Source organism: Miniopterus natalensis, chromosome 1 (assembly GCF_054644295.1).
Source record: "Miniopterus natalensis isolate mMinNat1 chromosome 1, mMinNat1.hap1, whole genome shotgun sequence".
NCBI classification, from domain to species: domain Eukaryota; kingdom Metazoa; phylum Chordata; class Mammalia; order Chiroptera; family Miniopteridae; genus Miniopterus; species Miniopterus natalensis.
Window position 1 is genome coordinate 67,032,385 of NC_142081.1, and position 24,642 is coordinate 67,057,026.

The 24,642-nt window shown below is 50.8% G+C and overlaps 2 protein-coding genes across 4 annotated transcripts; one reads left to right on the plus strand and one right to left on the minus strand.

Annotated features, from left to right (window-relative positions):
- Nucleotide 1: 1 nt before the first annotated feature.
- ZNF219 (zinc finger protein 219) lies at nucleotides 2-9,180 on the minus strand. Of its 2 annotated transcripts, none has more exons than XM_087822651.1 (5): nucleotides 9,135-9,180; nucleotides 4,407-4,495; nucleotides 2,689-4,123; nucleotides 2,302-2,433; nucleotides 2-2,052 (listed from the first exon to the last, which is right to left on the minus strand). In XM_087822651.1, the coding sequence occupies exons 2-5, from the start codon at nucleotides 4,410-4,412 to the stop codon at nucleotides 1,451-1,453; spliced, it is 2,175 nt and encodes a 724-aa protein (XP_087678777.1). In that variant the 5' UTR covers nucleotides 4,413-4,495; nucleotides 9,135-9,180; the 3' UTR covers nucleotides 2-1,450. The 2 variants fall into 2 exon arrangements, with proteins under 2 accessions (XP_087678777.1, XP_016055065.1); XM_016199579.2 differs by lacking the exon at nucleotides 9,135-9,180 and adding an exon at nucleotides 5,206-8,187.
- Nucleotides 9,181-11,883: 2,703 nt separating this feature from the next.
- Nucleotides 11,884-13,754, plus strand: TMEM253 (transmembrane protein 253). Of its 2 annotated transcripts, XM_016199582.2 has the most exons (7): nucleotides 11,884-11,991; nucleotides 12,374-12,484; nucleotides 12,580-12,636; nucleotides 12,932-13,042; nucleotides 13,164-13,307; nucleotides 13,601-13,603; nucleotides 13,660-13,754. In XM_016199582.2, the coding sequence occupies exons 1-7, from the start codon at nucleotides 11,884-11,886 to the stop codon at nucleotides 13,738-13,740; spliced, it is 615 nt and encodes a 204-aa protein (XP_016055068.1). In that variant the 3' UTR covers nucleotides 13,741-13,754. The 2 variants fall into 2 exon arrangements, with proteins under 2 accessions (XP_016055068.1, XP_087671158.1); XM_087815032.1 differs by lacking the exon at nucleotides 11,884-11,991 and having other exon boundaries at nucleotides 12,932-13,048.
- Nucleotides 13,755-24,642: the final 10,888 nt, after the last annotated feature.

Genomic DNA, 24,642 nt, shown 5'->3' on the forward strand with positions numbered 1-24,642 from the left:
GCTGGCAGTGGGACATAGTGAGAGACTGGAAGAGCATTGACTTCCTTCCCTCTGCTTCCTGGACAGAGAGGTCAGAGGACCAGCGCGTTTCCCTGCTACCACTATCTCTGTAGCTCTCCCCAACTGGGTGCCTTCCTTCAGGAACCAAAGTAGCCATACTTGCTTGCCTTCAAACCCTGGAGGTGGGTAATTATCCCTGGCCCAGTCCTTCCCCATCCTGCATACTCCCAGGGCATGGCCCCTATGTCAGGCCTCCCAGGATAGCTGGCGTTTTCCCCTTCTTCCCACCCCTGACTCTCCCTGAGAAGACTCATCTCTGCCAGGTTAACCATAATTCCTAGTGACTCCATTCTGAGGTGTCATAAGGAAATGGAGCTATGCAAACCAATATGAGGGTGGGGTGGGGAACTGCAAACTTTACATATGTAATTAATGTTATTATAATACTATTGTTATATTAAATGTATTTACTCACACTTTGTGTCCAAAGAGCTAGAAGAAGTCCTCTGGGTTGAGGTGATACTAACTTGAACACTTCCCCTCAACCATTAACTAGAACACAGAAAATACAACCAAGGCTACAAGGTACCTTGTACTCCTTCCTGTACCAAAGCTGGGTGTGGGCTGGGCCTGAGAGAGTGCCTTCTCCACGGTGGCTCCCAGAGACTCAGTGCACCCCTCGAAACTCCTCCTCTCATACTGCACCCACTCCTGGGGGCATAGCTAGTCACAGTCAAGGTGAGATTCAGCCTAGTCCAGCAGATTTCAAAATGAGATCCTCAGACCACAATGCATAAGAATCCCCTAGGCCACTTGCTAAATGCCAGTTCCTGGGCTCCCCCACCCCAGAGCTACCGAAGCCAAAGCCTGGGGTTAAAACCCACACTCTTTGGGGGATAAGTGCCTGAAGAGGTGCCTCTTTCCTGGACAGAAAGGCCCAAGGAGGAGGACAGGACATAGGCAGACAGACACAGTGTCCTGTGCCTCAAGACACCTGTTTATTGGGGACACAACTCTGCGACAGGGATGACAGGAATCGTACCAAAAATAGCGACGTCTACAGGGCCCCTGAAGGGGCTTAGAAGGGTACAGTGCCCCCCACCCCCACCCATTGTACAAAAATAAACTCTCATGCCTATGAACCAGCAAGGACTGGCAGAGCATCTCCTCAACAGGGGCACAACCCTCTCTGCCAGCCCTGGGAACCCATTCTTTGATCCTCGCCCCTGCCACTTCTAAGGCACTGTGACTCCCCTGGGCTGAGTGCATACTGCCCACCCACCCTCCTATGCCCTCCACACCCTTTACCTCTGGTCCACCTGGGGCTGGGATATGGGTTCCACACTGCTCCCTGCTGGCTGCTCTACCCAACTACCTCTAGCGCTCCCCTGCTCTGGCGGGGTAAGCTCACTAAACTAACGGCCCCTAAGAGAGCTCCCTAAGGGGCCCCCTACCGTTCTTGCCCCCCCAACCCCACATCTCCAGATCTCGACAGCCCGGGGCCCTCCTCCCCTTCCTGCAGAGGAGGACTGGGAGGGGTCTCTCCTGATGGTGCTCGGACATAGGGCAGGGACACATCAGCCTGGGGCAGTCGGCGGCCCCGAGCCCGGCGACTGTGGTGCACCTGCAGGTGCAAGGCCATGAGCTCAGGAGCTCCAGTGGCGAAGGGGCAAAAGAGGCAACGGTGGAGGGCACCCCCTGGCCCAGCCTCGCCTCCCGGCCCCGCCCGCAGGGACAGGTCCAGGGGTTCGGCCTCACCGCCTCGCCCGTTGCGCAGGGTCCTCCCAGGACTGGCAGGCTTCCTACGGGACCCTGGTGCGGTGCCGCTGGAAGGCCGGGGATTCGAGGTACCCTCCACCCAAGTTGCAGACTGCTGAGCTGTCTTAGCTCCAGATGTCTGGGCCGAACCCCTCTGGGAAGGGGGTGGCTCTGGTGGTGGCCCAGGGCCAGCCCCGCTCCTCTGCTCCCGATGGTGGCGCTGCAGGTGATACTTGAGCGAGCCAGATTGGGTGCCTGCGTAGTCGCAGTGTGGACACTTGTAGGGGCGTTCGCCTGGGGAGAAGGGGGTGCACTAAGGTCACAGTCAAGATCACTGCCCACCCCATCCACATTTCGCTCAACATACAGACCTCCTCCGGACAGGGAAAAAACACTGCCTCTCCCACCCCCTCGGATTTATTAAAGGAGAATTTCCCAACCCACTCATCTGGCCAGTCTAAAGGCTGCCAAAAGTCATCTGCAGCCCTCTCACCTCTCTTCCTGCCCCCCAGTACCCTCCCCACCCCAAGGCTGTCTCCTCACCTGTGTGCACTCGCAGGTGTACCTTGAGGTGATGCGCCGAGCGGAAAGATTTTCCGCAGAAGGGACAATCTTTGCCGGTGGCCCCCCGGCTCCCTTCAGACCGGGTCCCTCCAACTAATAGCCCATTCTCTTCTGCAATACACACGTTAAGGGAAATCAGAGGGCTCCATTGCCCTAACCCTATCAGAGCCACGTGCCCCACACCCACCCTACTTCCCCTTAGGGTCCAAAACAGCGCACTTAGGGAAATGAGGGGTTGGATTTGCTGTTGAGCTGAGCTGGTACACTCCAAGACCATTTTTAAAAGGAGGTAACAGGAGGGGAGTGGTGGCATCAGGGTGGGACCAGGATACAGAAAACCTTAGAGACAGGAGACCCCTTACATACCCTGGGTGGCAGTAGGCCTTGCCTGGGCCCCCGAAGCAGATGCAGAGTGCCCTGGCCCCTCCCCTGGGCGCGGGTGCAGTGAAGCCAGTGGGCCCAGCGCCCTGTTTCGGGCCCAGGTCTCCTCGGCCTCCACCACCTCCTCTTCTTCCTCAGGCTCCTCAGTGCGGTGCCTGCGAGCCCGGGCTGGGAGAGCAGAGGGCAAGGGGCGGAAGCCTCCAAAGCTGCGGCTAGCCCCCGACTCAGCACCCTCACCATTGGGCCGGGCTTCACCAGCTCGCAGGCTCAGATAGCCCAGGAGGCTTGCAGGCTCACGGCGCTCAGCCGGGGTGGGCGCTGGAGCCAGGAGGAGCGTAGGGCCCAACGGCTCGTAGGCCAGCAGGCCCAGGTCAGGAGGTTGGGGGGCCCGGGCAGGCCCAGAACCAGGCCCCGGGGCACGCAGTGGGCCCAGCTTGCTGGCATGCACCTTCATGTGATTCTTAAGGAACCAGGGCTCCTTGAAGCAACGGCCACAGACGGGACACGCATGATCAAAAGAGGCCTTGTGCTTGCGCATGTGGCCCTTGAGAAACCAGGACTGCGTGAAGCTCTGGCCACACACTTGACAACGGAACTCTGGAGGTGCAGGGGGCTCCTCAGGAGCAGCAGGAGCAGGGGCAGGAGTTGCCTCACGTTCAGGCTCCAGCTCTGGCTCTGGCTCCGGCTCTGGCTCCCGCTCGGGGATTGGTCTGGGTTCAGGTTGGGGTGGAGGCTGGGGCTGGGGGGCAGCAGATGTGGCCGCCAGAGGGCGCTCAGGAGCTCCGTGGGCCGTCAGGCTGTGGTGCAGCAGCTCCTCCTCCTGGCTGGAGCCGAAACTGCATAGGCCGCACTTCCAGGGCCTGTGCAGGATGTGCAGGTGGCGTTCGCGCTCCGCGGCGGTGCGAAACTTGCCTTTGCAGAAGGGGCAACGGAAGGCAGATGTCGAAGGGGCCTGGGGCCGCGCCAGGCCCTCAGTGTCGGGGCTGGCCTGCAGGCCCCCTGAGCTTCGGGCTCTCCCTAACCGGGCCTCGCGCAATAGCGCGCGCTCCTCCAACTCCAGCAACAAGCGTGCGGCGGGGCTGCGCGGGCGCTCGGGCTGGTGCGTGCGCAAGTGCGAGCGCAACAGGGCCCGCTGCGCGGCACGGTGGCCGCAGTGCGGACACTGGAAGGCCTGGGCGCCTGGGTGCGCCCGCAGGTGCAAAGCCAGGATGGAGTTGAAGCGGAAGCGCTTCCCGCACACAGGGCAGGGGAAGCGCCGTTCACCAGCTCGGCTCTCAGACCAGCCCACAGCTCCCATTCCTGCAGACCCTGCGCTCAGGCCTGGCCCGTTGGAATTGGAGTAGCGCTGCAGATCCAGTTCGCCGTCGAAGGCCGGGGGTGACGGCGTTAAGTGGCCGCCCAGGGCGCGGGGACGTGAGCCCTGTAGAGAGAGATGTATATAGAGCAAAGGGTGGAAAAGGAGAGCTGTGTGGGGTAAGAAGGGCAGAGAGAGCCATAAGAACCCAAGGGAGGGTGGACTGGGATCTACACCAAGTACACCGGGTACCCTTCCCACTCACCTTAGGGAAGTTGGAGGATGAATGGGAACTGAGCTGCTGGGGCCAGGAAGGTAACTTATGATGACAGGTCAGAAGGAGAGAGAGGTGGGGAGGAGAGGGAGTATAGTTGTCGGTACTTGCATGTTCAGACCAAGCTTCACTCACCTCCATGGACCCCTTTCACATTCTTTGGTTCTGGGGAGTGCAGGGAAGAGGAGGAAAAGCTGCTAATGAAGGCAACAGGTGCTGAAGAGCTAAAGCAAGAGATAGATTTGGAGGAAAAGATAAGTCCTGATTCTCAGCAATGTAAAATAAGTCGCTCCCAACCCCAAACTCCTAGCATCCTGTATTCCTGAAACCTATCCCTTCCCCCTCCTTACATCCTGAGGCAAGAGGGGACTACTGTCCTCGAATTTGTATTCCTTGATTTACCAACCCCCAAGGCTCCCTGAGAAGATAGATTTCCCCCAAATACATTTTAAATGCCTGGTCCAGAACGACTACCACCCCCCCATCACCACCACCCCCTGGTGGTGGGGGAGACCATCACAGTACAGCCCTCTCTCATTTAGACTGGGCTGTGCAGCTGGATGAGCAAATGGGGTGGGCTTGCCATGCTCCACAGCTATTCAAGTGGGACCAGTTGCTCTCAGACACCTAACTGACCAGCCAGCCAAACATCCTTCCAGACTCCACAGCTCTTCCTTTGCTCTTACCCTGTCTTTCCCCCTCATTCTCCCTCCCTCGCCTGGATTCCTGATCCATTCATTTCCATTCATTACAGAGACTCATTCATGCATGGGAGAGAAACACCTCCCAGCAGCAGCAGTCTGGAGACAGACAGAGGGGGAGGGGTACGAAGGGGGAGAGAGCCAGGGGGAGAGGGAATGAAGACAGAGTTGGGGGAGGAGTAGAAGTTAAGGGGTGCTGCTGGTCTGGGGAAGGGGTTAAAAACTGCAAATACCAGGTAGGATTCATCCCCGTGTTTCAAACCTTGGAGCCTGCAGTTTGATGGGGCATCTCAGCCCCTTTGTCCAAGGCTGTTCCGAAGCAGGCTTTCCTCCTCTCTGCAGGGGAGAGGCTCCCTCACACAAGAGGAGGATTACACTGGCTCTGAGCTCAAGAGGCTGGAGTGAGGGACGGGGGGCGGGGCTGGGCCATCTGCACAGATAGGGGCTCAGCACATGCTCTGGGCAGGAAAGGGTTAAAACTCTCCAGGCTAAAATTCCCTGGGCCTGGGATGTGCAGAGCTCCAGAGCTCCAGCTCTGAGGAAGGAGAAGAACACTGAGAGGAAGGGGACTGGGGGCGGAGGGGGTGGAGGGTTCATGGTCCTAAGCTGCAGAGGAGGTTAGCATTAAGATTTAGAAGCAATCCCAGAATTAAGATTCGTGGAAATAGGCCTGGGAGGATGACCAGAAGTCGGTCAGTATACCTTCCTGCTTACATATAGAATTTTATCTGGTCAAGGTTGGACAAATGTGGACTTAATCAATTTTTTTCACCTGAAATAGAAAGAACATTTGAAATATAAAGAACTTCCTTACAATAGGCATGAAATGGGTTACTAAGAAAGAAAAGGACTCAAGCATTACTTCGCTTAAGGATCTTTAATGGGAGAGAACTGAGAATTGGGCCAGAAGTCAGCCCTGCTTATCAGCAAAGAAAAGCAGCTCTGGAAGTCCAAGTTTCTTTAATTTTTGATATTTACTGGATGTGGTAAGACTCCATGAACAGGCAAGTACCTGTTACATGTAGAATCTGGGTTATGGGAATTTTATTAACAGGAGGTTAATTAAGAAAGTGTCCTTGTCCAAGGGTCACTGAACAATCACCACACTTTTAATATTTGTATTTCTGTAGCTCCAAATTAGGGCATCCACCCTCATCTTCTGGATTCTCCAAATAAAGCCCTTTCCTGGGACCAAGAGCTTAGTCAGCCTCAGTGAGTAGTATCATGAAAGATGTAGAATAGGACTGAGGGGTACAAAGTTATTGTGGGCCCAATCTGACCATTAACAGCCCTGCAACCTTCAGTAAATCATTTAACGTCCCAGTTTACTCATCTGTAAAATAATGGGGTTGGACTAATTTATACTGATGGTCCCTTCCAGGTAGAAAATTTTGTAGTTCTGAGTCACAGGACTCTTCTGGACCCCAGAGAGAAGTTAAAACAAATGGTCATCCCTTCAGTACCATGGAGAGTGCAGTGGGCTACCAGAGGAGCCACTGTGGCCACCTCAGTACCACAGATAGAGCTATGAAGTGCTAGAGGGGCCACATTTGACATTTTAGCACCACAATTAGGGCACTAAGAAAAGCTAGGAGATTTTTTTAAATTCCTCTCTGGGAGCCATTGGGGGGTGGGGGAGAACAGTGGTACCAGAGGGATTATTTTTGCCTTTTGGATGACACTGAAAATAGATAGATGTAACAGAAAATACATGTAACTAGAAGAATTTTAATTAGCTATAAGGAGTGTCCTGACAGTTACAGTTTGTACATCCTGGAATGAGTGAGTGAGGCATCGTATTTGGGTCCATCACATTCTGTTGCTCTCCTGGGGATTCCCAGAACATCCTGGTGTACAGCCAATCTGGTATATTCAGAAGAAGCAGATGGTGGGGGAGGAGGGGAAAGGCTGGGAATACTGCATGGTCATAGCTGACTAACCTATGGGCACATACTGATTCTGAGAAGATTCTAGGGCTCCTGAAACTGCCTGTAGGATAATACACAAAATACTTCAGGGGAAGTTGACCTCATATCTGAGGCAAGTAGAGTAGGAATAGGGCAAAGCTTCCCCCCCCCCCAACCCCAGCAAAAAAAACAACACAAAAACCTGCTTTGCACATAGCAGTTTCTAGGACAGAAATACAGTAATATACAAGAAGACGCACACTGAAGCTATATTCCTGAGCAGGTAGCAGGGAAACTTTCCCCAAAGGGTGGCCTTAAATCAATAAAACCCACTTAAGAGACCCTCTAGGCACAATCCAGATCTGAATCACCTCCACACCAAACCAGGTCCCAGCCACCTAATCCCATGAGTTTTTCTCAGTAGGAGAAAGCACTGACAAGACCCAAGATTCTATGAACTAGCTTAGAACCTAGGTCATGCATGTATTGCTTGTGGGCAATAATCAACAGAGTTTTCTACAGTCAGGCCCTAAACACCATTCACTAGACTTGGCCAGACAGTAGCACTGACCTACTTTCCTCCCACACTGGGAATTAGGGGTTATCTTGCCCTTATTTGGGTTCTACAGGGGTGCAAGGCCAGGGATAGGGATCAGAAATCTTCCCAAAGCAACAGACCAATTACTTTTATGTGCTAGGAGAGCTGGTGGAGAACGGGGTGTGGACCACCAAGCCTTACTGAGTAGGAAAGAATGGAAGGCTTGGTGAGAAGGCTTGCAGACACGGACAGGTACCAAGAAATGTCCGCTGACTGGAGGACCATGAAAATTGTCTCTCAAGCCTTGTAGTTCAAAAGTTTTTAGGGTCAAAGTGTAAGGGGCAAAGGTTCAGAACTTCTGAGGTACAATTGTGACTAGGCATCTGTCACTTATCACTTCTAATACTTGATATTTTTCCTGCTGCTGAGAATTCTACACCTCTAACAATCATGATTAACACTGCACTAGATGGGGTTAAAGAAAAGGAGCTTCGTAGGTGGTCTAGAGTCAAGACCACCTTTATCACACAAACATTCCAGTAGTTCATTTTTATAGTCTCCTCTCCATGGCCCTCTGAACCCCCCGGTTCAGGTAGCTCCTCCAAACTGATCCCACACCACAGCTTGCCCACCTTCCACACTGAGTTCTTGGTAAACCTCTGTGCCTCCATCCTCACTGCCCTGAGTTGGGGCATGGAATCTCAGTCATGAACTCCAAATACACAGCAGGGGGCAAGAGGAAGGGTACACCTGCTCACCGAGGGCCACCCTACCACGGCGAGTCTTATTCAAGAGGCATGTCCCAACTTGACCCCTCTTCTGAAAGTTCTAGATTTGGGGGAGGGGGCATATAGTGAGCCCTAAGTCCCCTTAACTGGAACTGACCCTAGAATGGTCAGAGTCTTAGCACCCATACGGGCCTCAGTCCTGGGATTAGGGGGTGGGGGTGGGCAGGAGAGCCTCTGGGAAAATCCACCTCCCACAAGTAGGTTGGCAAGTAGGGCAGGACCTGTGATCCTGCACAAGAGGTTCTTCCAGCGGCACCCCAGACCCCTCCCCGGGAAGATAAGCCAGAAGGATGATGGGGGGCAGGGTTGGAAGACTGGAAGGCCAGGGCTCAGCTACCCAGGCCGGGAGAACAAAAGCTGAGTTGCAGCCGCCTCTGCTGCTGCCGCCGGCCGAGCTCTTTGTGACACTTTGTTTGGGACGCAGAGAGGGAAGCACCCCCCCATCCTCTCCCCTCCCCCACCCCCGCTCCCAGAGAGTTTGGGTCGCTTCCCCCTCCTCCATCAGCCCTACCTGGGCCCGGGGGCGGTCATCCACTCTGGCTCCTGGCTCCGAAGCCCTGCACCCCCAGGCCCCTCGAGCCCTGCCTTCGGGCCCCTACAAAGACGCCCGTCCCCGTCCCCCCCCCACCCCGCTGGCCTTTCCCCTTTGGTGCCCCTTTTCCCGGCTCCCCCACCTGGCCCCCCCTCCATCGAAACCGCCCCCCCCAGCGCTCCGGGCTTCTAAGGCCGAAGCCCCCACCCCGCCCCCCCAGGAGCTCTGGGCGAAGTTTGCTTGGGGCCGAGCCGGCGCCCCTCCCCCGCCCCCGCCCCCTGCACCTGCTCCGAGCCCGGCGCGCGGAGTGGGCCCCCCCTCCGGGAGGGGGGAGGGGGCCGGGGGCGGGGGCCGGGTGGCGGAGGGGGGGCCGGGAGTGGGGGGAGCGGCTACTCACGAGCCCCGGGCGGGCGGCGGCGGAGCGGGCGGCCGCGGCGGCGGCGGGCGGCGGGCCGGCGGCGCGGGCGTCAGCGTTACGTGGGGCCGGGGGAGATGCGCCGGGCCCCGGCCCCCCCCGCCCCCGGCCCGGCCCCCGCCCCCTCCCCGGTCCCCCGCCCCCGGCCCTGGCCCGCATTGTGTGCGGCGGGAGGCGGCCCGGCCATTAGCATGCGGGGGGCGGCGCGGCGGCGCTGGGAGCCGCGCGGGAGCGGGGCTCTGGCTCCGGGGACTGGGCGCTGGGAACCCCGGGAGCCGCGAGAGGCGGCCGCCAGGGGCGGGGTGCGGGCCGTTTGGAGACGGGGGGCGCTGTAGGAGGGGAGGAGGGGGTGGGGCGCACAGACGATTTCTACTGAAGACTGGAAGAGATTTTGAAAGGTCATCTCGTCCTTCCCCCAGCCTCCAAGTAGCGCTGCCCCTCCCACCCTAAACCCGGACATACCAGGGAAGGAGTTGGCTCTGCCGCTTTTTCTGCCCCAACATGCACAGACTCGGGAAGTTCTTCCTGGGGTTTTATCTCAAAGCCTCTCCCTACAATTTGTCTCTCTTTTTGGGGAGGAGGAGGGGCGATTATAGAGATAGTTAATGTCTGCCGTATAAGAAACATTATTAAAGTTACTCCTCGGTCCTTTCTGTTCTTGATAAACAATTCCTGCGCCTTCCTCTCGAATTCTATTTTCCATTCCTTAAGTCACTTTAATGGCTCTTCAATACAACAAATATTTACTGAGTGCTTACTAAGTACCAGGCACTATGCTCAACGCTGTGGGGGATGAACGGATGAGGAGGGTGTAGCACCCTCCGTTAGATTATAATCTAGACACGGCTACAAATTTTTATGTAGTATACTCAGATTTAATCAATAATTACTGAATGCCTATTCACATATTTAAGAGTTTATAATATTTACAATAACACTCTGAAATATAAGTCTGTATTTATAGGTAAGGAAAATTAGGCTAACGAGTCTCTTTCCACTGGACTGCCTGCCAGCTCAGGGATCCTCAGTGCAAGCCCAACATCTCACATTCTGTCAGGCCATCCATCGCCACCAAATAAAGTTAATACATATGGGGATGGAGGAGGAAGCAGATGCACAACAGTTCTTATCTCTTTTAAGTGTGATTCCCACTCCCCAGAAAAGAAGAGTGGACACTGCTCTAGTGACTGTTGGCCCAACACTGAGCAGGGCATAAGTGGCTTACAAAGGCCACTTTCCTCCCAGGACCCAGCCTCCTGGTACTAACTCCCAGGGGTCTTCTGGCTCAGTCTTCTTTCACCATCAATAATAATAATGATAATAGCCACTAACATTTATTGAGCACTTATGTGCAAGGTGTTGGGCTGAGATGGTTTATATGCATTTTCTCTTTTAATACTCAAGGGAACCCTGTGGTATTATTAACTTCCCTTTATAGGTAAGGAAACAGAGATTAAGCAACTTGCACAAGGTCACCCCGGTAGATCTGGGATTTGAACATAGGTCTGGTTGCCTCCAGCCAGACCTTAGGCTCTGCATCAAGATGTACCTTCCCTATTTTTGATCTCTAGAGTATATATTTGGGCCCAGCTGGTGCTGCTTCTTACTGTAGAAATAAATATCCCCAGTTTAGCTTCTGAATAAGCCCTTTAGTATATGGGCATCAGGCACAACAGTATGACCTCATCAACACCACTAATGGTTACTAAGCACTCACCGTGAGTCAACAACCCTTCACAGTCATATTATTAGCCCCCGTTTTATCACTCAGTTTGAACAAACAGTGGTTCAAATAGGTAGAATAATGTATTCAAGGTCACACAGCTAGGAAAGTGGCAGAGCTGAGATTTTAGTCTAGGTCAGCCTGGCTGCAAGGCAGCTTGTATCTCTCGAAAGTACTAATTGTTGCAATAGTGTCCTTCCCAAGACTGATCATTTGGGGACTATCTTCTATAAGTATCTAGCTGTAGGTTATCACTAGCCAAAAACAATCCCCACTATAAACAGGGCACCCCATCCACTTTGTCAGTGCCCCATCCAGAGTAAATCCTGCAAAAAAGGAAGGAGAGAGGAGAAACCATTCAGAAAGTGACAGACAGGAAGCCAGGGAAATTAAACCTTGCCTGGTCTTGGGACAAAGCTGCAAGTGGTAATGACATGGGAACAATCCAGACAGTAATGTGGGATTTCCCTAGGGAACAGCAAGTAATTTGAGTAGGCAACCAAAAAAAAGGAGATTAGATGGAAATGGGGGAGGGAGGAATTGGGGCCCAGGGTGGTAGTGTCCATGGGTAAGTGATCAGAAGAGGAACCCAGGATGGGCAGAGACAGGGGCAACAGGAAACGGGAACAAAAAGAGGCAGAGCTGGACATCTTGTGGAGTGAACAGAAGCTGGTATCTACCTATGGCCACTCCCTGGATCCTTAGGCCCTCTTAGGGACCTTTGCCCCACCACACCCCAGCCCTGACAGCCTGTCTCACAGAAGACAAGTTTGTTGTCTGCTCTGAGCTACCAGGCCCCACCAGAAGCTTCAGGCCCAGCTGGGTCCCATCCCTTTGGAGTAGCTGCTTCAGAATAGGTAGGTGAGAGGCCCCGAGCCTCAACTCCCTGAATTTTAGAAGCATGCAAAGGGGCAGCTGAAATAGAGGCTCCTGCATGACCTGTCTCCTGACAGGTGCCATAATGCATTTTTGCCAGGAAAACACTGAGCTTCAGCAATTAAGGGGGCCATGGAGGACAGAGCTGGTCAGCAAGAGCAAGACAGACCCAGCCCTCGTCTGGAAAAGCTACAGCACTGGGCAAGGCACAGGCAGAGTGGGCACCTCTTGGTGCTGGCGGTGAGGCCAGGGTGCCCTACACCAAGCTTCAGCATACCCACTTGTACCCCAATTCAATTCCATCCATGTTTTGTGAAAACCTACCATGTCTTTGAAACTGCTGTACTCTTAGAGGGAGGAGGGTGGAGGAAGCATAGAATAAATAAGGCAAAACCCTTAATGTACAAGTAGCTTCTATCATGTGGGGAAAGCACATAGGTAAGTAACTAAACTATGAGATGAGATAGAACAAATTAAATGATATTCCCTTCTTTCACTGCCCTTGGTTGACTACTTTCTACTCATTCCTGCCAACTGCTGATCACTGGAAGAGGCAGGGGTTGGAAGGAGAGAAGGGAATCCCTGACAGTTCCCCTTCAACCACCCTGCATCTGGCCTCCAGGTGAGCCAACTATGGCTAGCAGTGGCTGTGGTGCCTTTAGCTATCTCAGTTGCCTGCCTGAACTCTGCTTGTTACATGGCCACAGCACTGCCGCTTGGACCTGGAGCATTGGTAAGATCCACCACAACGGAGGGTGGAAGGAAGATCCTGGGGGACCTTCACAAATAGGGCCGGAGCTCAACCCTTGCCTTTCTCACACCATTCAGGGTCTCCTCACTGGGACTGTTACCCTTGAGCTGCGCAGAGCACCTCGGCTTTGGAAGGTGAGAGGGGAAGAAAATGCAATACTATTCTTCCACCACCCCAAAACACACACACATACACAATACACATCCCTCAGCCCAGGAAGTGGCTCTCTAAGCTAATCTGGTCAGCTCTCTGCCTCTGCCTATCCTAAAAGACTGAGGACAAAAAGCAAAAAAGCTCGGAGGGCTGATGGCCCTGTTAAGAGGTATGAGAATAAAAGCTGAGTTTTGTTTTCAGGTAAGTGCAGGTTGGGCTTGGGGTTGCAATGAGTCCCCCCCTAGGCTAGGCAGGGCTGACCTGGCTCACTGGCAGGTGCGGGCTATGATGATATTCAACACCTTCAATCTGATCCTTGGCTTCATCGTGGTGGTGGTTGAGGTGATGAAGACAGCCTTGGGGACTGCCACAACTGCCCCCTCCAAGGTAAGAGTGAGTAAAGGAGAAGGTGGGAAGATGAGGAGGCAAAAGGAGATGGAGAGGGATAAGGGCAGGAGCAAACAGGTGCTGGGTCCCCTATAGAATCCTCAGCTCTGTCTAACTGCAGCTGGACGGCTTGCTGGTGCTGGAGATCAGTGCTGAGGCCTTCACCCTAGGCGGAGTGCTGGTCTCAGCATATTCCCTACTCCTGCTAAGCCAGAGGAAACCAGGATGCTGCAGGAGACAGAGTCTGCACTACCACGAGCTGCAGGTACTAACAGGGCAGGGAGGAAAGTATGGAGCAGCTACCTAGGAGCTCATTTTTTTCAATGGCTATTTTGGCCAATGGCACTTAAGGGAAACAATGGGGCATGGAGGAAAGGAAAGGGTCCTAGACTCAAACTAATTGGTTTTCTGACTTGGGACATTTCTCCCCTAGTGGTGGGTAAGAGAGAATTGGGTATCTAAATGGTTGGACCCAGAAATGTGGGAGAGCATTAGGAAGCTGCCTAAATATTGGAAGGGCTATGGGAACACAAGAAAAAAATGAGAGCGGAGGTGGAGGAAGTTGCTTCTGTCTGGGATTCCTCCTTTCTCACCCGTCACGCTTGTCTGGTTTTCAGGGTCTCTCTGAGTTAGAGGAAGTTACTGATTTGGAGAATGATCCCACAGCGGCTAGTACAGCAAACCGAACAACTGAATGAGATAGCAAAGGAAGCTGACAGGTGCTGCTCTCCTACCCTGTGGGAGAGTTCTCCAGACCCTCCTGCATCCCACCCCACCACACTCAGAGGCTAGGTGGAGTCCCTTGAGACCTACATGAAGTCCGGTGGAATGCCTTCAATTTGCACTCAGACAAGGCCCTTTCTCTTCTTGGGGAAGCTATACCTGGACCAGATTCTTCCCTTACCTCACTGCCCTGCAAAGCAGCCCCGCTGCAGGACATCCTTAGGCCAACTTTCAGCTTCCTCCCTTCCATCCTTACCCACCTCCTCCCCATACAGCTTCATATCTTCCTCATCTGTTTCTCTTCTTTCCACCTTTCATAATCCCATCCACTCCAAGCCCGGGTTCCCGTACACGCCAACTCTCTGAAATCAATTCCTGGCCGCTTTAGGTCTCTCCCTCGGACTGGTTCCTTACTCCAGCGGAGACTACAAGTCCCAGGATGCCCAGCTACCCCGCGGCCTGCTGGGAAATAAAGAGCCTTTTCTCCGCGGTGAGGGCGCTGTGCATCTGCTGAGTGACGAAGCGCTGAAAGTCCGGGCCTAGCCGAGTTTTCCTCGGACGCGACCACTGGCCCGACGTTCAGGGAGGAGCTGGGTGGGTTTTTCTGAAAGAAGGAGCCGCTACTCCCACCACGGCAACTGAGAGCCGACTGTGGTTCCACAGTCCTCTCTCTGGCAGCTTCAGAAACCGGCAGGGGTTGGGGGATGGCCCTCGGCAAAGCTGGGGTTCCCCATCTGCTGTCAGCGCGCCCCTCCCACAGTGCCCAGGTCCAAAGTCCTGAGACTTGGAGCGCGCGCGAGAAAGGGGTTGGAGATGATGAGTCAGAAGCCCGGGGACCGTCCCGGCCTCCTCCCCCGAAGCCTGGTGCCGAGGAGGACCGGCTCGCTGGGCAGGCAGGTGGACGGGGCAGGACGCGGCGACCCAACCTAAGGCTTTCCCGCCTCTCGAGCACGCGGTGTAACCAGCCCGCCCGCGTTGCGGCCACCCGCTCTCTCCAAGGCGGGAGCGGGACTGCGCAGGCTCAGCCGCTCGGCCGCCCCGCCGACCTTTGATCCCGGCAGCAGTCTGGTCGCTGAAGCTCTCGTTGCGCTCAACCCCCACCGTTTACGACCTTTGCAAGTGTGCAAAGATGACAAGCACAAGTGGGCTTGAGAAAAGCCCAGAAAAACTGAGAGGCCCAGTAGTGCTAAGCAGGGCACTTATTGGCCCTAGAGAAACTAGAAGTTGACCAGAGCTGGAGGACTAAAGGAACTCACCCCAAATTCACATAGTGCCCAGGATGGGGGTGCGCTTCACACTCATTTGTGTTCCCACTTGAGAAGACTTCTTTCCCTTAGAGAGTGCTGCTTCCCCGGACTTAGCCAAGCCCGGACACAGTAAGGAAAGAGCGCAGCCTGGCTGCCTGGCCCTAACATTGCAGTGTGCCTGCGGCAACTCCTTTCTGTTCGTGACACCTTGGGAGTGGTAATAGTCGCCCTATGACAAGGTTATGTGACTACTAGTGGGTGGGGATAGTTCTGGGATTAGGCTTTGGAATGGAGAAGAGATCTGAGCCTCCCTCCTCCTCCCAATCTAACTGCCAGAATAAGGGAGAGCTCATGTGTGAAGGATTCAGAAAATAATTTTCTTCCAAGTTAGAGGGTGGTGGCAGATGAGGAAGCTGGGAATAAAAAAATGAACAATTGATTCTGTCTTCAGGATAGGAACTACAACTTTTAGTGACATGATCAGAGGTCTAGGAATTGCATTCTAGTTCTTGGAGTTCAGTGACCATGCAAATGAAACCTTGTATCAGTCAGGCCGGGCTAGGTTATGCTGTGGTAACAATGCCAAAATCACAATGGCTTAAAACCACAAAGGTTTATCTCTGACACTACATGTGTAGAGTAGTCAGCAGGGGCCTCTAGTTAGTCAGGTACTCAAGCAGATGGAGCTCCACCACTTTGAGATCCTGCCACATCACCATGAACCCTTGAGCCCCCCTTTCCCAAGCCTGAAGAGTTGTTCATGCCCGGCGGGCGTGGCTCAGTGGTTGAGCATCCATCTAGGATCCAGGAGATGACGATTCGATTCCTGGTCAGGGTACGCCTGCCCAGGTTGTGGGCTCGATCCCCAGTCAAAGGCTCGCAGGAGACAGCAGATCAATGACAACTTTCTCATTGATGTTTCTATCTCTCTCTCTCTCCCTGAAATCAATAAAGATATATTTAAAAAAAAAAAAAAGACTTGTTTATGAGCTCTTAAATGCTTCTACTTCAGAGGGATAAACATCACTTCCATTCAAACTTTACTGGCCAAAGCAAGTCATATAGCCACACCCAACTAGACAGCTAGAAGTATTTTTGTATTCCTGTAAGGAGAAGGGAAGCAAAAATACTCATTAAAAGAAGAAGAGTTAATCATTCGCAGTGATTCTTGAACAGCTTAGCAGTTGGAACTCATTTGTTCTAGCAGTTATGCCCATATCTACTTCTTTGGTTTTGTTCCATGAACCACTGAAGTGTTTAATATAAACTTTCTCCCCAAAATTAACAACTGAGAGTCAGGAAATGTAGATTCTGGTTTTGTTGTGTAAGTTTGGTCAAGTCAAACCTCTCTGAACTACATTTTGCTTACAAAATGATCACAGTATTTAACTTCTCTACTGGCATACCAAGGCTAAAATAGAATCACAGCTAGAGAATAGTTTAAAACTATAAAGCATGTCAAAGGTTGAAAATAAATTACCTATAGAGATGAGGAGTAGTGTAAATGAGTGAAACAGAGTATAAGGTAATAGGGAGTGGTGTGAACTGTGGTAAACTAGTAAGCACACATTCTATTTTAACAACCTTCCACCACTCAACTCCGTTCAAACATATGCAATGTGGACTGTGGGCCTGGTATTGCCACAGTTGCATTTCTCCTATAAAAGTCAGAAATTCTGACTTTTAAATGTGAAATATTCTGATTTTAATATGTTAAAAGCTAATTTTTAAAAAATTGACCAGATTCAGTCTATAGTCCTTCAATTATAGTTTCTCCATCTCTCTATTATACAAACATATGGTTGGAATTGTGGCCATAAAAAGGGGACATATACTAAATCTAACAAGCTCAGGGGAGGCCTATGTGGTGACCTTACAAACTCAGAGATCTGAAGTAACCACATAGGATTATCTGAAATTAAAACTTTCTAACCAAAAGCAGTTCATGGTGGGCTGGTGTGTCCTAGGCTGGTATTTTTCCTTACAAAAGTCAATCTGTACCTTAACTGAGCCCGTCTGCCCTCTTTTTTGCATGTACAATAACATACCTTTGGAATATCAATATCAAAATAATTTCCTTTTTTCTGGACCCTGCAAAGCACAACCACTGCACCGGAGCTGAAACCACAAATCCCCTCATTGTTATTATCATGTTAATTGTTAACTACCCTGTACCCACCTATGTAAAAGAAGTAATGTGTCTATTGGTTTTACTTTTTATCCAAACCCAGAGATTTCCCTCCACTCCTTTGCTTTCTCCTGCCTTCCTAATGTATTGCCAATGAATTTCATGTGATCTCCTTAAGTGTTCCCCTTTGATTGATTATGATATATAACATAAATGGTAAAACTTCCATTTTCTGGAGCCTTTTCTCAATCTGTTGAGATTTTGCTTCCCAGCAGTTATCATGTTTGGCTCAAATAAACTCATAAAAATTCTTACAGGTTTGGACGTTTCTGACATTGACAAAATTAAGTTTTTAGATGGGCAATACGATTTTTGTAGGCCTTTGAGGCCTCTTCTGAAATTCAAATCTTGGAGAGGTTTAACATTTTGTTCCTAAAACTTTTTTAAATCAAATCCCTCTGTGGCATTGGTTCTCAAGGAGTACTTAGCCCCCCAGGGGTAATTTGGCACTATCTAGAGATATTTTGGGTAGTAACAGCTGGGGGAGGGGCAGATATGTAACAAAAGGAGCATTAGATACGTCAGATCAGAGATTTAGTCCCAAAGCTACTAATGCCCCTTTCCTGTGCATTATCCTCTGCCAGCTGCAAGTGAAGACTGTCTGAGGCTTGTTCTGTCCTCATTATTACCCCTCCACACTGCCTAGTGCCAGAGTCCCTGGCTGCTCCGGGAAAGCAATGCTTCCCAACAAAGTAGCTACCCCTTGGTCAATTTGGCAGCTTCTGTGGAAGTCACTCATACTTAAATTGCTGCCTGTTGAAATTTTACTGGAAGAAGTGACTGTGACAAGGTTCCTGCTGAGGTCAGTGTGTGTGTGTGTGTGTGTTTAATATATCTTTATTCATTTCAGAGAGAGGAAGGGAGAGGGAAAGAGAGAGAAACATCAATGATGAGAGAGTCACTGATGGGCTGCCCCCCCCACAGCGATTGAGCCCGCAACCCCCGCGTGTGCCCTGACCAGGAATCGAACCGCGACCTCCTGGACCCTAAGTGGATGCTCAACCGCTGAGCCACGCCGGCCGGGCCTGAGGTCAGTTTTTAAAGGCCTTGACCCATACGCCCAGCTTGAAGCATTGGAGAAACGTCCTCTTCATATGGCTTCACACGCAGTTGAATTCTGCGGTGGGTGGGAAATTCTCCAAGTTGATTCCTTTTACTCTCATTTCTTTAAAATTCATTTATTGAGGCCTTGAACACATGATTAGAGACAACTAATGATATTTCCCAAACGAACTGATCTGCTTTTGAAGACGGTTCGGGTTTGGCGGCCGGGCCGTGTCCTCTGCTGCCATCTCGTGGCCTCTCGGCTGCCTGGGTGGAAGCCGCACAAAGAGCCTCCCGCCAGGTAATGGCGCGCGGCGGCCTCGCTGGAGGTGCAGCCTCTGGGCTCGCGGCGGCGCGCTCGCCGGGTCCCTGCCCCGCGCGGAGTCCCCGGGGCAGCCGCGCGCGGCCTGGCGCAGCCCCGGGCGGGCGAGCGCGCGGGAGCGCAGGGCGGTCGGAGTCGGCCTCCGGGGGAGCCCGCGCGCTGCGCAGCCCCGGGGCTAAGCCTGGCCGCGGGGTCGGCCGCTCGGCGCCCCGGGCGCCCCGGGGCAATCAGAGCTGCCCGCGCCCGCTCGGCCCGGGGCTGGCGTGTCCTCACCCTCCCTGAGAAGAGACTATGCAGTCGGGTCTCTGGTTTCCATTTTCCCGACCAGGCCCATTTTGTGCGGCTCCGTGTCCCCGCCCTCCGCCCTGGCCCGCCCGGCTGCTGCCGCCTCCGGGCTCCACCTTTGATGGCTGAGGGGAACCGAGCGGCGGCCGCGTGGTCGCCGCGGGACGGTGCTTCCCGCAGATGTGACAGGGCGCGTGTGCTGAAGCTCTCCGAGGCCCCTCTCCAGGGCGCGGGGACTCCGGGAGGCCGCCCGAGCCCAGCCACCGGGACTGAGCAGTGACTCAGCACAGGACGGAAGGCTGGGGAACAGTTTTACTTCGTGCAGATTTTTTTTTTTCCATTATAATAATGTGTTAAAGACTTTCCAGTTTGCCAAAGCGAATCTGTAGAACTGTCCCGCCTGTTAGCCCCTCCCGCACGCTTGACATTTGTTGTTTTTTTACAGAGCCCGGACCTACCCCTCCTCCATCACCCCTAACCCCCGAAGGGGAGGAGGAAGGTGGAGAGGAAACCACCCCTTTGGTGTTTTAACCGGCTTTCCCCTGGATAAAAATTCAGAGGGAAGAGCCTCCCTGCGTAATTTCCTAGGGCCTCAGGCCAGAGCCAGCCTGCTACAAAGCTGCTGTGTGTTGCTTCTCTTTAAAATTCAGGTGCCATCGACCTAGGATCCAGGAGATCACGGTTGGATTCCGGGTCGGGGCACACAGGCCCGGGTTTCGGGCTCGATCCTTTGAGGGGGGGAGGGGATGTGCAGGAGGCAGCAGACCAATGACTCATCATTGATGTTTCTCTCTTTCCCTCTCCCTTCCTCTCTCTGAAATCAATAAAGATATATCAAGATAAATAAATAGAAAATAAAAATAAAAACTGTAGCTGTTTAAAAAAATAAATAAAATAAAATTCAGATGCCATATACTTAATGGGAGTTGTCTTCTGTTTCTTTTGTTTTTCCTTCTTTGCCTACATTTTTTCTGCCTTATTTCATTTATATTTTATGTTGCCTGTTATTCTTGATTCTACTTATCATCTTAATCTTTGGTTTCGTTTTCTTATCAGAAATTCCTGTTTTCTGTCTAGAGTCAATGAGTTGTCTTTGTTGCCTCTTGTCTTCTTGTCTATTTTACCTTGCCTTTGTAACACTTTCTTGTTTAAAATGTTTCCCCCAAGTCCCAGATCCTAAGATACAATTTGATTTGTTTTGCTTTTTTATAATTATGTGTTTCTTTATAAAGAAAATGCTGTGCTCCTATTCTCATGCTTTAGGTAAAGCAAGAGGACTCAAAGGAAGTCATGGCATAGAGAAACAAACCTGATGTCTGTATAAATCTCAAAGATAATTATGATGAAGAGAAACTGTTCTTTGTGAACCTAAGAAGTGAAGCTGGATCCAGTGGTTACTTTTTTTCTTTTTAATTGATGTGAGAGAGCGGAAGGGAGAGAGAGAAAGAGAAACATCAATTGTTGTTCCACATTTTTTCTTTTTGTAATTTGTCTTTATTGTTGAAAGTATTACAGATGTCCCCTTTTATCTCCCATTTATCCCCTCCATCATGCATCCACCCCACCCCTAGGCCTTCCCCATACCAATGTCTGTCCATAGGTTATGCATAAAAGCATATAAGTTCTTTGATTAAACTCTCCCCACCCACTCCCCCACCCCGCCTTCCCTCCGAGATCCCTGTCTGTTCCATGCTTCTATGTCTCTGGATCCATTTTGTTCATCAGTTTATTTTGTTCATTATATTCCACATATGAGTGAGATCATGTGGTATTTATCTTTCTCTGGCTTATTTCTCTCAGTATAATACTCTCCAGTTCCATCCATATTGTCCCAAAGGGTAAGAGATCCTTCTTCTTTATAGCTGCATAGTACTCCATGGTGTAAATGTCCCACAGCTTTTTTATCCACTCATCTACTGATGGGCCCTTGGGCTGTTTCCAGATCTTAGCTGTTATAAATTGCACTGCTATGAGCATAGGGGTGCATAAGTTCTTTGTGATTGGTGTTTTGAGTTTCTTAGGATATACTAGAAGTGGGATCACTGGGTCAAATGGGAGTTCAACTTTTAATTTTTTGAGGAAACTCCATACTGCTTTCCATAGTGGCTGCACCAGTCTGCATTCCCACCAGCAGTGTACTAGGGTTCCCTCTTCTCCGGACCCTTGCCAACACTTGTCAGTTTGTTGATTTGTTGATGGAGCCATCCTGACAGGTGTGAAGTGATACCTCATTGTGGTTTTAATTTGCATCTCTCTGATAATTAGTGACTTTGAGCATTTTTTCGTATGTCTCTTGCCATCTGTATGCCCTCTTTGGAGAAGTGTCTATTTAGGTCCCTTGCCCATTTTTTAACTGGATTGTCTTTCTTTTGTTAAGTTGTATGAGTTCCTTATATATTTGGGATATTAACCCCTTATCAGATGTGTCATTGGTAAATATGTTGTCCCATGCAGTGGGCTCCCTTTTTGTTTGTTGGTGGTTTCTTTTGCTGTGCAGAAGCTTGTTATTTTGATGCAGTCCCATTTGTTTATTTTTACTTTTGTTTCTCTTGCCCTAGGAGATGTATTGGCAAACATATTATTAGTAGAGATGTCTGAGATTTTGCTGCCTACATTTTCTTCTAGCATTTTAGTGGTTTCATGTCTTACATTTAAGTCTTTTATCCATTTTGAGTTTATTCTTGTATATGGTGTTCCACATTTTTATGCACTCATCGATCGATTCTTGTATGTGCCCTTACCTGCAACCTTGGCATATCTGGGTGATGCTACCCAGCCAGGGCCAGGGGTTACTTGTTATAGAGAGGCCAAAAAAGAGAAGAAACTGAACACTTTCTGAAGATGAGCTGCTTTGAATTTGGGCTCTGAACCTCTGGATCTGTTAGAGGTATTTCATGCAATGCACTTCTCCTGCACTAATAGGTTACTGAAGCAAATACTCAAATATCAGCTGAATGGTTGGAATAGATGACCTTTAATTTTTTCTCTAACACTAGGATCTGATTTCTTAGCGGCACAGATGTTTTTTAATTGACCCATCCCTATTGTCTAATATGAATGACTGGCTCTCAACAAAATTCTTAAGTAAGGTGTAAAGTATTCCACTAGTCTTTAGAACAGAGTTTATCAACTGTGGCACTACTGCCATATGGGCTGGACAAGTCTTTGTTGTGGAAGGCTGTTCGGTGAATTGTAGAATATTTAGCAGCAGCCCTGGCCTCAAACCACTAGATACCAGCAGCACAACCACTTCCTAGTTGTGATCATCAAAAATCTCCAGACATTGCTAAATGTCCTATGAAGCTAAATAGCCCTCCTTCTCGAAAGCCAGTGCCTTAGAGAGATATAATAAGACAGATTTCAAAAACTTAATGTAGAACTTCTCTAAGATTCTTGTATTTATAAAGAGACCTACACCCTAGCCAGTGTGGCTCGGTTGGTTGGAGCATTGTCCTGTACACCAGTGGTGGTGGGTTCAGGGCACATACCCAGGTTGTAGGTCTGATCCCTGGTTGGGGCATGTGTGGGAGGCCACACATCAATGTTTCTCATATCAGTGTTCTTCTCTCTCTCTCTATTCCATCACTCCCTCCCTACCTCTCTCTAAAACCAATAAAATAATAATAATAAATCAGTCTTTACTTTTATTATTATTATTATTATTATTATTATTTAATCTTCACCCAAGGATATTTTCTCCATTGCTTTTCAGAGATAGTGGAGGGGGAGAGAGAGAGAGAAGGAGAGAGAGAGAGAGATGTGAGAGAGACACATTGATTGGTTGCCCCCAGCACGTGACCCTGGGATCGAGCCTGCAATCGAACCTGGAACCCTTCAGTCTCCAGGCTGGCGCTCTAACCACTGAGCAAACCGGCCAGGGCATAAATGAAAGTCTTTTGGAAAAAAGAGAGAGACCTACAAGAACTGTATTACACATCCCAAACCTGAAATCCTCCCCTTGTGTCTACCCCCCACTTGTCCTACTGAATTTTCTTTTTTTAAAAAAATTTATCTTTATTGTTGAAAGTATTACAGATATCCCCCCTTTTTTCCCCATTGATCCCCTCCACCCCACATCCACACCCCCGCTGGTCTTCCCCACACTATTGTCTGTGTCTGTGGGTTATGCATATATGCATACAAATTCTTTAATTAATCTCTCCCCACCCCCACCTTCCCATTGAGAATCGTTAGTCTGTTCCATGCTTCTATATCTCTGGACCTATTTTGTTCCTCAGTCTATTTTATTAGATTCCACATATGAGTGAGACCATGTAAAACTGAATCAGGAAGAATCAGAAAACCTGAATAGGCCAATAACACCTGATGAAATCAAAGCAGTAATAATAATAATAAAAAACTCCCAGCAAACAAAAGCCCTGGTCCAGACAGCTTCAGAGGGGAGCTTTCTAATTCTTTAAGTTGTAGGGTTAGATAGTTTACTAAAAACTTCTCTTGCTTTTTGAGGTAGGCCTGCAGTGCTATAAGCTTCCCTCTTAGGACTGCTTTCACTGTGTCCCATAGATTTTGGGGGGTTTTGTGTTCATTTTCATTTGTTTCCAGGCAGTTGTTTCTTTGTTTTTTTAAATATATCTTTATTGATTTCAGAGAGAGAAAGGGAGAGAGATAGAAACATCAACAATGAGAGCGTCATTGATCGGCTGCCTCCTGCATGCCCTCGACTAGGGATCGAACTCGCAACCTGGGCATGTGCCCGGATCTGCAGTTGAACAGCAATCTCCTGGATCTTAGGTTGATGCTCAATTGCTGAGCCACGCCTGGCCGTGCCCAGTGTATTCTTTATTTCCTTCATAGTTTCCATACCTTTTTTCATGCTGTTGAGCATCCTTACAATCAGTATTCTGAACTCTATATCTGATAGATGGCTTATCTTCATCTCATTTAGCTCTTTTTCTAGAGACTTCTCTTGTTCTTTCATTTGGGGCTTGTTTTTTTCTCTCCCCATTTTTTCTCCTATTTGGGTTTGTTTCTCTGTATTAGGTAGGCCTGCTAGGACTCTCAGTCTTTTTGGATGGTCTCTGGTGCAGGCCAATGTCAGACACTGTTTGTGACTGGCCTTGAGTACCCTGTTTGGAGCTATCAACAACCCATGGCTTAAGATCCCCCCTGCTGGGGCTGGGTGCATTTGGACAGGACCAAGATGCACACCAAAGTCTGCTTTTCCAAGGCCCGGGTCCAGAAGCAGATCAGGCAAAGACTCAAAGCACTCTGAGGTCTGCCTCTGCCTGCAGGCTGATTAATCTGATTCTCTTAATGAGCATCAGGTTGTAGAAACTCCACAGGGTAGGGAGAGAGGTTTTCCAGCGGGGTGGGGCACGTGCTTCCTCCTCAGGCAAAAGCTGCTTGGAAGGTAAATGTCTGCCTCTGCAGTATGGGGGAATGACTCGGCCCAGGAATCCGGGGGGGGGGGGGTGGGTGCCCTCTGAGCTCTATCTCCAGAGCCTACAACTCTAGATTCTCCTCACACAGCTCCAGTCCACTCTGCTCTCCCTCTGCTGGAGCCCAAGGTGAGGGGCTGCACACAAAATTTGTGCATTGGTTCTTTAAGAGGGTGCCTGCATTTCCAGCTGTCTCTCCCTGGCAGTCAGAAACCCTGCTGCTTTTCACAGCCAGATGTTACGTGGGCACCTTTCTCAGTTCTGGTCATCTGGGCTGGGAAGCCCAGCCTGGGGTTTAGGCCCCCGAGTCCTCAGTGGGAGCCCCCACAGCTGAGACATCCCTCTGGACCCTCAGCTGCTGCCTGTGGGAGCCCAGCCAGCCCCCCCTCACA